This window comes from Dermacentor variabilis, chromosome 4, assembly GCF_050947875.1.
Source record: "Dermacentor variabilis isolate Ectoservices chromosome 4, ASM5094787v1, whole genome shotgun sequence".
Classification (NCBI taxonomy): Eukaryota; Metazoa; Arthropoda; class Arachnida; order Ixodida; family Ixodidae; genus Dermacentor; species Dermacentor variabilis.
Genome location: NC_134571.1, coordinates 60,715,172 through 60,727,542, shown reverse-complemented (window position 1 = coordinate 60,727,542; position 12,371 = coordinate 60,715,172). Strand labels below are relative to the sequence as shown.

The 12,371-nt window shown below is 44.1% G+C and overlaps 1 protein-coding gene across 3 annotated transcripts in view; it reads right to left on the bottom strand.

Annotated features, from left to right (window-relative positions):
* The window catches only part of LOC142579243 (uncharacterized), a 39,213-nt gene that overhangs the window by 21,999 nt on the left and 4,843 nt on the right, over positions 1-12,371 (bottom strand). For 2 of the 3 annotated variants that reach the window (XM_075689256.1, XM_075689253.1), the window contains exons 6-9: positions 10,431-10,487; positions 9,933-9,983; positions 5,222-6,115; positions 1,138-1,608 (exon numbers count right to left, since the gene is read on the bottom strand). In XM_075689256.1, the coding sequence (XP_075545371.1) occupies positions 1,138-1,608; positions 5,222-6,115; positions 9,933-9,983; positions 10,431-10,487 (1,473 nt within the window). The remainder of the gene's footprint in view (positions 1-1,137; positions 1,609-5,221; positions 6,116-9,932; positions 9,984-10,430; positions 10,488-12,371) is intronic. The other variant, XM_075689254.1, reaches the window with a different exon arrangement.

Here is a 12,371-nt window from a genome sequence, read left to right as displayed (position 1 = left end):
CCTCTAGAGGAGCGTCAACGAAGAAGACACCTTTGATCTGGCGTGCGCTAACAAACATATGGTTCAGCGTTTGATCATCTTGTAAATATATTGTAAATATGTTTTCCTTTTGTGTCTGCCTCCACATAACAATATCAAACCCCAAAATTTGCACCCTACAAACATAGTTAATGAAGACAATTGAGCCAGTTGTTGCATTTTCAACGGCCGAGACAAAATTAAATGCAATAACAGACAACAGGCAAGTATAAACTGACAGGACAGAATGCAAACTTTTACTGAAGCTGTTCATTTCTGTATCTTCCCATTCATCATCTTTTATTGTGCTTAATTTTGTCTCAGCCACAAAAAGTTTGGGGTTACAAATGGCTTAGTCCAGCAGCACACATGAAAGTTTCTCTTGGAAAATAATAATTAGAGCTTCAATACATTTTGAAAGAAGTTAATGAGAGATAAGATCATAACTAGATCCACTGTCTTAGCCCAGAGGAGTTGAACTGGAGTGTCTCTTACACAAGCAGCATCTCTCGACTCAATCTAGCAGATATAGCGGATTAGGTTGCTGAAGTAAAGGCAGCAATGACAAGCCATTCAATTCTTCTTTCTCAATCTATTTGCAATTTCACATGAAGTGCTCCAGGTCTATTCTTGCTAGTTTACAAGAGAGACATTGCTCCATAGTCTCCGCAGTATTGTGAAAGTAAGGAATATCAGCGTAGCAGAGCTTTATTACACTCGCTGTCACTGTCCCAGCTGTTTGCCAGCTTTGTGTGTGTGAATTAATCTGCCCTGCACATGCACCTGGTATAGGTTACACATAATAAGTAGCATGCACACCACTGGCAGGTGGCCAGTACTGTAATAGTAACAGTGAATGGTAACGCTGCAGCAACACAGTTTGATTTCACAGCCCAGCCTCTACAAGTCTGACATGTGCCAGAATCTTAGCTTCAAAATCACCTTTATGTTTAAGCTTGGCTTTCGATAACTGATAACAGAGTGATGCAATGGTAGAAGTCCATGCTGTGCAGTAGTCATAACTGAGGTGCACGTATCATGGGAAATTATAGTTCAACACGAGTCATTAATCTCTATGTAAAATAATCCTACCCAGTGAAGAACAGACAAACCACAAACCTAATGACAGCCCAGTAGATGTGGTGCTTGTCTGGCCAAAAGGTGCCATCCCTGGCGTTCCTGCAGCAAAAGCTGCTCCAAATGGCGTCGCTGTAGTAGCTGCTGGAGCAGCTGTACTGGCTGTGGCAGATGTGACTGTAGGGGCAGAAGATGCTGCCGTTGTTGCACCAAAACCGGCAGGAGTGGGCAGTGTAGATGTAGCTGTGGATGCTGCCTGCGTGGTAGCTGAAGTGCCAGTGCCAAACACTGATGCCGCTGAGGAAGGCGCAGAGGTTGCAGCTGGCGCTGCTGCCGTGCCCCCACCAAACACTGAAGCCAGTGATGGTGTGGAGGCGGTGGCAGGCGTGGTAGTTGTGCCACTGCCACCAAATGCTGACGCCACTGAAGGCATGGGGGCTGCAGGGGATGCTGCTGCTGTGCTTGCAGTAGCCATGAAAGGTGAAACAAGTGGTGGGGCTGCGGCAGAAGATGCTGTAAACAGGGAGAGAAAAGTAGTTGGCCCTCAAAACAAAGCCTAAGAGGTGTGGCTACACAAAAGGTTTAACAAGGTTTAACAAGGTTTAACACGGTTTAACTAGGTTTCATTGTACTAAGCATTTTGCCAACACTGCCTGAACATGGCATGGCTGACATGGATTCCATTTTATTTGCCTGCAGTAGTTCAAGTGGTGCTGCCCCATACTGATACATTTCGCACAGTGCAGTTCTTGAGCTTTGGAGAATGAGTTCGAAGCATTCTCTAAATTTGTGGCAGAGACAGTGCAACATTGCTGCTACACAGATCTTGGTGGAAACTAATGAACAGGCTGGAGGGCATGCACATTCTCAGGATGTTGACCACCAGTGATGTGACATTGAAGGGAGGCTGCAGTGTATTTTTACCTTAAACCTAAATGCAGATCTGAAAATGTACCGTCTTATGAGAGGACTCTGCTGTAGCACTGCCGTCCCACACTCGTATACAGGGTGTTTCTACAAAGACTATAGGTAATAGCTAAAAATAGTCATTCTGAAATAAAAACACTGTTCCTTTGGAGACATGCCATCAGCGGTGGTGACCATGGGGTGACACAGGTGATACAAGGTAATCAGTCCCCAATTAACAAAAATGCAATAGCTAACTTTTATGCCTTTAATTTAAGCAGGCTCATTGTAATGGTGAAATTGAAGGAAGCTCTCTGTACAATCCATATGAGCTTCTGGATGTGGAAAAATGTGGAACTATGGTACAGCAAATTTCGGCTATCGGAGCATGCGAAACTTGAACTTGGAGGTTGCAGCGCACACACAGCTGCACATCTCGAGGCAACACTCTGCTTACATCATCCAGCGGCGGGCAGTCAGCGCCTTGCTACTCTGTGCATGTTGCCTCAAGGGGCAGCCTCCCAGTTTCAGTTTCGTATGCTCTGATAGCTGAAACTTGTCGTGCCATAGTTCCACAGGTAACTGCATTTTTCCACAAATAACAGTCTATATGGCGTGTACGGAGAGCTCGCTTCAATTTCCTGATTATGATGAGCACACTGAAATTAAAGAAACAAAAGTTAATTATTGGAGTTTTATTAATTAGTGAATGATTACCTTGTATCACCCCTTAGCCATGGTCGCCACGCTGGTGGCACATCTCTGAAGGAACCGCCCTTTTATTACAAAATGGCTACCTTTAAATGTTACTTACCATATTCATAGAAACATCCAGCATAAGCACGCCATGTGTCTTTACCATTTGCGGACACAAGTATTTACGCACTTTGCAGTTGTTCCAGTAAGCAATTATTTCCCATGTTTTGGAAGTCGTGCTGAAGGAGCTCTGGTGTGAATAATCGCACAGTAAATAAGTTACTTCAGGAAATTTTCATAATGTCTGAGGCTTTTGTGCCGTGCACAGACTCCAGCCAGCATTATGTAATATGTGATTGTGACAGGAAAAGTTTTGTCAGGGGTCCTCATCGTCGCTTTCTTCTTCAGTGCTTTCATTCAAGGACCATTCTTGGTGATCTGAAGGTAGAATATGTTCTCTCAAGAACTAAAATCATCTTCAGATTCACTAAACTAAAGCGAGTTCTTCCTGTAAAATGTATGTGAAGAAAATGTAGCGACCCTCAGCACTCCGCGCACGAAAAGCATGTACGAATTCCTCCACGTCTTTCTCTAACAAATTGCTGCCCTCAGTGGAATTGTCAATGGTTGTAAAAGTTTCTGAATGGTGCAGCAAATGTGCGCGCATGCACGTGCAGACACATACACACACACACATATACTTTCTGGCTTGACCAGAATCAATAATTTTGCATGTCGGGAGAGGCCCAACATATGACTGCAAAGGGTTAATTTACTAGGCTGACCTCAGACCCCCGATCACTAAAATGCTGACAATGGAAGTAGTCAGGGCCCACAAGATTCATCTTCTGTGAGCAGAGGAGTGTTCCTGAACATATCCTCTAGCATGCAGTGGCAGAACACACCTTGCATGGACGGCATCAATATCCTGAACTAGTAAATTCAGGGCAAAGCAGTTTGGTTGCTGTTTCAGTGGGAGCTCTTGCGCAACTTGCCAGTATGCACCCATGTGCGAAAGCACTGAACTGATGTAGCACTATTAAAGTGTTAACTTCATTATGCTCAGGTTCAGCTGTGTTCCACCAAACAAAATGTGTAGCCACAAAGTGGAGAGAGCCAGTGGCCCCGTGACATTTGAGACAGTGATCATGTTATCTATTTTTCTCACATCACAGTAACGCCTCACTTCTTTGTCAGCAAACACAGGTCAGTGAAATAAAATTTACTTGCAAGCTTAATTAAAGTAAATTTTGGTTGACAACTTGCATGCTGAAACATCTTACATGAGATGATTACCAAACATGGTTGAACTGCATTCCATTCCATTCATTCCCTTAAGCATTAGTTATCCTGCTATAAATCTAATGCTGACTGTGCTCTGCAGACTTAAGTAACCAAGACTTTGAGAATACAACATCCAAGTTTCTGAAGGTCTACACTCCTGGCTAGCATATAACCAATGAAAGCAAAAGCTAGGTTCCTTGGCATACTTTTGATACAAAGGCCAGGAAATGCATCTATCAAAGAACTGTGCAGTATGCTCCTGTTTTAAAAAAGAAAGACTTTTCTCTTCTGCTGACGAATATAATCACTGAAATTTGTGCCAACATAGCCGATGACAAGTGTATTCATCACAAGGAAAAAATACTCAGTGTCAACCGATGATGAGTCTATCCAGTAGATTGCTTCTAGTTGCAGTTTTTTGCACTTGATGGCAGCATTTGCCAATGTTTGTTGAAGTTAATGTACATGGCTCCCTTTAGGGAGATAGAGTTGTGCCAAGGAGCTTCATCTTGGACATCAAAATTATGCGAGAAAGTCGCTCCCTGTATGCGTCGCCCGTGTGGCACTGCCAGCAACGCTTCTGTTTCTTTTTATTCTTTATTATGTTTGCAAGTACACATCGATCCCTATCATTGTGATCACGAGCCTGGATTTTACACTTGCGTGTCTTATCTAATGACTGCTGAAAATGCAACATGTGAGAAACACATACACCAGCGCATGGTGGCAACTGTGAGCCTTTTCAATTTCTATGCAAAACGCCAAATATAATGCTAAGCTTTCATTGATAAGCTATAATTCTTATAAGGCACGCACATGTGATCACAGCTCGTGACAGCTGAAAGACATGAATACACATATTCAAGAATCAGTGCTGTCACATCCAACATCCTTTGTGTTTAAAGTACAAAAGGTGAAAATGATCCAGGTGAATGATGTGAGGAATTGCATGCACTCATGCATTGTTTGTATGAGTGCATGTATGCATATATTGGTCTGCAGCTCTGGTTCCCTACAGGAAACCAATAATGTAACTCTAATGTTAGTGACAATGTGTGTAGTTTGCTCTTTACTATCGGCTTCTTGAACAATCACATTGCGAGTCATACCTCTGCTTATTTTGGTACAATCTTCGTAATTTCCTGCGGTATGGAAAAATTTAAGCCATGCTGCCACAAGAAAACACTGCAGTGGTTCTGACTGATCCATTCCAAAAGATTCTACATAAAAGCACCCTTACCAGTGACCCCCATACCAGTCGCTGTTGTTGCAGGTTGTGCTGCAGCTGCTCCAAAACCAGCAAAAGGCGTGGCAGTGGTGGTGGCTGATTGTGCCACGCCAAAACCGGGAGTGGCGGCAGACGATGCAGGCGTAGGTGCTCCGAAACTGAATGTCGGAGCAGCAGAACTTGCTGCAGGGGCTGCACTTGTCACAGATGGCACTGGTGCCATTTGAGTTTGCGCACCAAACGTACCAAACAACGACGGGGTGGAAGCAGTGGTAGCAGCAGGTACAGCTGCTCCAGAAGCAGCACTTGTGGCAGGGGCCCCTCCAAAGCCAGGCAAAGGCGCAGCAGCTGATGTCTGACTTGGCACGGTCCCAAAGCCACCAAGCATGCTTGCAGAGGTTGCTGTAGTAGTGGTTGCTCCAGTGCCAAAGCCACCAAAGGCTGGTGGGGCACCAGTGCCTGTTGAGGCTGGTGTGGAACCAAAGCCAACGAAGCTAGGTGTGGGTGCAGGAGCTGTGGTGGTAGACCCAAAAGCAGCACCAAACCCTGCTGGTGCCGCAGAATTTGCAGATGTAATTGTACTGGAGCCACCAAAACCAGCTGGAGCAGAGGCGGGTGTGGCTGTAGGTGTCCCAATGCTACCAAAGGCAGTCGACGCAGGAGTGGCCGTAGTCATTCCAAACGCAAAGCCTCCTGGTGTGGCGGAAGTTGCTGGGGATGGCATGGCAGTGGTTGTTGACCCAAAGCCTCCAAATGGAGTGGATGCTGGACTTGTGGCCCCAAAACCACTACCAAAGGCTGGCACAGCGGCTGCTGTTGCAGGGGTGGTTGTGAACCCAGCAAATCCCGTTGGAGCAGACGTGGTAGCAGGAGTGGTTGATTGTGCGGTACCAAATGCCATGCTTCCTGCAGTACAGCATATTGCAAACCAGCAATCAACTCTGTATATTTCGTTGCTGGCCAAAAGACACAGCATAGTGAATTACGATCAAAGAAGTTGTGATGGCTGATAACTATGCCAAACACACTGTCTGCATTGCGTGTGTGTGTCCATATACAGTAGAACCTTGCGCATACGTTTTGTAAAAAAACACAAGAAAAACTTACCCGACCGGGAAAACACACAATTCGAAGTCTCTAAAAAATTCAGCAGACTGAAATGTAGTAGACATCTACATAACCTGAAGTGTGTGAATCATTGTAGCACGTAACACAGACTGATCTGGTGGGGCCCCCCTAAGACTGGCGTTGTCGTTCGTGCAGCTTTGGCAAGCTTATGTTCGTACTCCTTGAATTTGGCCTGGGTCAGCAGTTTCTTCAAGCACAGCATTTTGGCAGGAGCTTTCGACGTTCCCACTCATCAAGAATTGTTGCGGCACGAGAAGCCAGCACGCATCGAGTTCATGGGGTCCGAGCACATTGTTGCTTTAAGACGGAGATGGGAAACCGAAACGAAATCAAACTGGTGGGCAACACTGGAATACAGTAAAACCTCGTTAAACCGTACTTTTAAACAGTAGTTTCGTTTTAAAAGAAGTAAAGTCAAATCTCCGACTCAGCGGCCATTGAACATAATGTATTTTGTAACCGTGTAAATCACACCAGCTTATTGCGTACGTATCGGTTAACACACAGTGCTTCCACTTTTCGTGGCGCAAACATGGCGGTGCGTCGTCTCCATCGGGTCACCCGGCAGAACAACAAGCCTCAGAGATTGAAACCATGTAAGAACAACAGCCTCCAAGCACCCTGTGCATTTGCGCGTAAAGCCACATCAACATCAACATCATTTCGGCGCCTTGCCAGAGAGCGTTGTGGCGTCATGCAAACAAGGACTCGCGTCATGCCAAAGCTCGGAAAAAGAAAGACACCGGGTGCTCAGCATAAAAGAAAAATTAGACATCGTGAACGTGACACGAAGAAGTCGGCGCTGGCACGCGACAGGGATCTGCGGTTGACTATGCTGTGTGGCATTTGGACTGCGAAGGAGTTCCTAGGCAGTGCTGCTGCGACTGCAAGGAGATGTCAGCTACAAGGTTAAACTTTTCGCCATCGTTGCTTCGGTTGCCGAAGTGTCGCCTAGCAACAGCACGGGCAATTGAGGCCCGACAGTGGCAGAAGCTGCACGTTACAGCAGCCTCATGAAATCAATCGTTGCAACGAGAACAGCACTCCGCAATGAAAAAAGCGCCCCACGACATCTGCAGCGCTACCGCACCCGTGCACGGAGAATATGCAACGCCAAGAAGGAATCTGCCATGCAAGTGTTTGCTGAGAAGAGGGGGCTGGTTGAAAAGCTGGCTCGCAGCTTCAGTAACTTTGAGGCCATGGTCGTCGCTGTTAGGCCGCCACGGCATCAAATGTAAATAACACTTTTGTCGCGTGAAACGAATAAATAATGCATGTTTTTTTCCCTTTCATCGCACTCTCTCTGAATTCCGTTTTTGACAGGTAAATGGGTGATCTCATGCTATTTCAGTTAAGCAGTACTACCGTTTAGTATGTACTTTTTCCGAGCTCCGGCCAACTATGGTTTAACGAGCTTTCACTGTGCAATGCCACCAGTGCAAAAGATAATGTTCACTTCGTGCCGCCTGCAGCTGGGAATGGTGGCAAGTTTACGTTACCACCTATTAAAAGCATGCAGTATGCTTCCAATGGCACTGCGCCACATGCTCTTTGTAACAGATAGGTGAAGATGCATAGTGCAATAGGTTGGTGGTGATAGCTGTGAATGGCAACGTGCAATGACCTGCAAAGAGATTGACTGGTACCAAAGCAGGAAACTGAGTGCATGGCAGCATTTTCACATGACACGAACTGGCGAGTAATGCAGGGAAACTGCCTTTGCAGGTACCTACTGCTCTCAATTGCACGTGCCTTGCTTTGTTTCTTGTTTACATGGGATCTAGCAGTCAGAAAACGTGTTGTACAATTACGGTTGGGCAGTATACTGAATGTTGGTTCCGAAAGATTGTATTTTGCAGAAATGTATTAATCGGTAAAGAAGCGTGTCATTCTCGCATTCTCGATCGCCAACATTGGAACCAGAAAATCGTGTGAAACAGAATCATGTCAACAAGATTCGAGAGAGTGTGTGTGTGTGTGTGCGTACATGTGTGCGTGCGTAAGTGAGTGAGTGAGTGAGGATGCCTGAGAGTGTGCGCATGCTCGCGACAGTGTGGAAAGTGTCAGGCAAACCACACAGGAGTTTTTTCTTGTATGAACTAGTGCTTCAGTCATTCGCTACCCCTAAAGGGACCCTAAACCACTTTCTATCAAAGTCAAGAAATGCATTTGAAGTTAATTAGACTATTTCAGAAATACTTTGCAGCAAAAAGTTCTTCAATGCGTTCAACAAAAGCGGAGTTATTGGCAATCAAACATACCATTTGCGGTGCTTTCGTTCCTTCTTTAATGATTTGTGCTGCGAAGCCTGCAGTGGAGAGGTGTGTGCCCACTACGGTCCGCCTAGTGAACGTCACTATGACGCACAGTTCAAATTTGATTTTCGACGTTCTTGTAGACACCACTTTTTTTTTTTTTTTTTTTTTTTGAGACTACGACAGGCCGAACGCAGCTGTCCTCAGCGAGTAGCAGTGCGCTCAGCCAGAGGACTCATCGCAGCACCCCACGGCAGCCACAGTATCTACGCTACGTAGCAGACCGCAGCTACATGCAAATGCAGCATCAGCTTTGTGCATAACAGGGCTACAGAGTGCGCTCGCACTCATATGCTCCTGTATGGCTGTGCTAGGTGGTGTGGACCGGCTTTGTCCTGCACCAGCTTGATCGACAGATAGTAACCACATCCAACTTGCGCACTCTGAAGCACTATATATAGCTCATTACAAAGAAGTCTGCCAAGGCGTCTAACCAGGAGCGGCCAGGAGCAAGCGTGTGTGTAGTCTGGCCTTAAGTTTCTCATGGTTCAAGGCTAGTTGAGTGTTCAAAAATAGCGAGACCTGACAGCTACGACACCAATAAGGCAAGTGGCCACAGTTTAATTCCTATGCGGGCAGCCGCAGCCAAGTGTGAGCAGGCAATAGTCGGCTTCTTCTGGAAGCATGTAGTTACTACCGAAATTCAAAAGCAGATTTTTGCTAACTTCAGCCTGCTTATTAAACTGTGTCAATAAGTATACACAGTAACAGCATGGAAGAAGTGCACTGATCAAACACCCTTCTTGATTGATGTCAGCTATTGGCCAATAGCAGCCATGTATGGGAATCTGCTATATTATGAAACAAAGCGTCCAGGAAAGGGTGAGGAGCAAGTTTCTGTTGAAAAGGGAGCGTTTGAGAGAAAGGTGACTTTGCGCTCCGCTTGCGAGCTCCACACACCGCGCATGACTGCGAAATTTAAATGAGATGTTCACAGCAGCGTGCACTATCCGTAGATTGTGTTTTTTCATCAAGCCTACAGGTTGGTTCAGGGCCCCTTTAAATCAGACAATATGCAAAAGTTAAAAGACTGGTACGTGCTTTGACATAAAATCCTCCCCTTTTTATCATTCTTCAAGATATCTCAGTACATGTCAAATGAAGTAAGTCAATGCAACAAGCAAGCATTGTAATAGATCACGTTTTTGCCTTGAGACTGACTTCATAGCTTTCTTTTTTTTAGGTGCTTCTTCAAAGTAAAACAACACAATATATTCTAAAGGAAACAAGCGTAAAGAGATTGCTACAAAGCTGATGTGCTTCATTAAGCAATCCTTTACCTGTCTGTGGCCTCACTGTAGCACTCGCCATGCTGAAAGGGTGGGCAACACCTGCGAATAAAAACAACAAATTGCATACTGTCAAAGAATCTGTTTCAAGCCTTTTGGCAAAGCACACTTCAAACTGTGGAGGGTCACAGGACAGAAGCATATCTAATACAGTCTGTATTACAAGATGCCAAAAAGGCAAAGTGAAACCTTCCAGCAGTACACACAGAAACAATCGTCTAATTGAAGTGATTTCATGTTGCTCAACAACACAAAGATAAACAAATGGGCATACATACACACTTGGACAGACAAACGAGCATAGAAGGCAGAAAACAAGCATATAGCATAGCAGTTGTACTATCTTTCTTTCTTGCATACATACACAAGAAAGAGAAGCAAAAAATGCTTTATGCACCTGACAAATGCTTTATGCACCCAAAATTCACAAAAAAGCTATACAGCACCCGCAGTTCGCGAAAAATATACAATAGTATAAATGCAACCTACCCACTGGTGCCGTAGTAGTGGCTGATGGTGCTCCAAAAGAGAAGGGTTGGGAGGCAGCTTTTGGCAGAAAATAATTAAATACATCACGTTCCAAAAATAGTGCAAACATGTGTACAATGCAGCCTGTCAAATATGCCATTAATTCATTTTTATATGCTTTTATTTTTTGTTCTTCCTTTTCTTTTTTCACAAAGTATATAACAGAGCAGTCAGTAGTGGGTTTTTATGATTGTGAGCAATGCAGCAATATACGATTTCAATATATTGTCATGGTTATTTCACTATCGTAATGTTATGGTGTTACCAGAAGGCAGTGAAGTGCAGTGAAAGTGCCTTACTGCTAAAATGGCAGTTGTGCACCTCGGCTACAAAGGTATGTTGCCAAATAATTATATTGCGCCACAGATAGTCTAGAAAAACACTAGGAAACTGTACAAATAAATAATAACAAGGAACACCACATTGCCCTTTCACTCACTCTAACAAGATCAGCAAGATGATAGGAGACCTGCCAGGTTGATAAATGGCCACTTCTAGTATTGGCACAAAAAATATGGTGCAGATAACTAAATTTTTAAAAATCACCCAGTGTTTTCATCATGTTAAAATGGCTCAGTTCAAACAAAGCTTTCAGTAAACTTTCTGCATCACGGGAAAATTAGTGCCAATGTAAAGTGGCTTCTTCGGCCAAAGACTGTTGAACAAGACATTCATGGAGAACAGGAAAATAATGATACAACTCACATAGAAAAAAATCTCTGATGACGTTGATGGTATACTTGAATTAATTTGTACAACACGGCAGTACAATGTACAACTATTTTAGATGTGACGAGCGCTTAGTAACAAAACTTATTTTAGAATGCTTTCACCAGTGTGAGAGAAATTAGTAGTCCCTAGAGAAGAAAGTGTAAATATGCACTTACTCTCCAATAACTTTTTGTCTGCCTAAAGAATATACAGGGCGTTCCAGCTAAGTCAGGCAAAACTTTAAGAAGCTTGCGTGTGAGTTACAAGAATGCAACCAACTTAGTATTGTTTACTCTCCTCTTCATCAACTAAATGTATATTTTACTATTAGCTCAAGTAATTAATTAACAATAATTAATTACCCAACCTTCAAAGACTTGATTCATATGCAAAATCTTCAATGTATAAGTTGTAGAACCTATTGAGAAATATCCAAATAATTCGTTTCTGTGCTGATAGCAGCTGTGGTTTTAATTTTTCTGGGCTGCAAAGAAAGCGTGCAATATTTGAAAACATACCACTTGACTACATGCTTACGCGCAGCCACATTAGCGCTCTCACACATTCTACCAATGAAGTATCGACGCAGCATGTATAGGCATGAATAGGCTGCAAAGAAAAAAAATGATAGGCAATGGCCACACCCATCAACTCCATCCGATACTTCCGTCATCTGCTGCCAAAACCTCCTCGCTCTTTACGATTTCAACAGAAAAAACACTGGCAAAGCACCAAGAATAATCATGCATTATTTACCACATATCCCAATGCTTCAACCAGCAAGATATCTCAGCAACAGTGGAAGCCAAAACTATTATATTAGATACATCTCATTTGCTCAAAGCCTGTTTGTGCCATCAATCTGCGGGCAGCATCGATCATTTCGTGGCACGCTTGAGGGCACTAATGTTGCTGCGCATAAGCACATATTCCCATGGTACGTTTTCAAATCTCGTGCTCCTTTTCTACAGCCCAGAAAATTTAAAACCCCAGCAGCTATTACTACAGAAAAAATTTATTTGTACATTTCTCAATAGGCTCTACAACTTTGTGGGATTCTCCTCCCGTACTCTTGGGACAAAGGAACGACACTACAGTAGAGTGAACAATCACAAGGGCATTTATTGCACCTTTCATAGATCAATGCCTGCTAGCCGAGTTGCTATCCACAAAACATGCCGATGGGCGCGC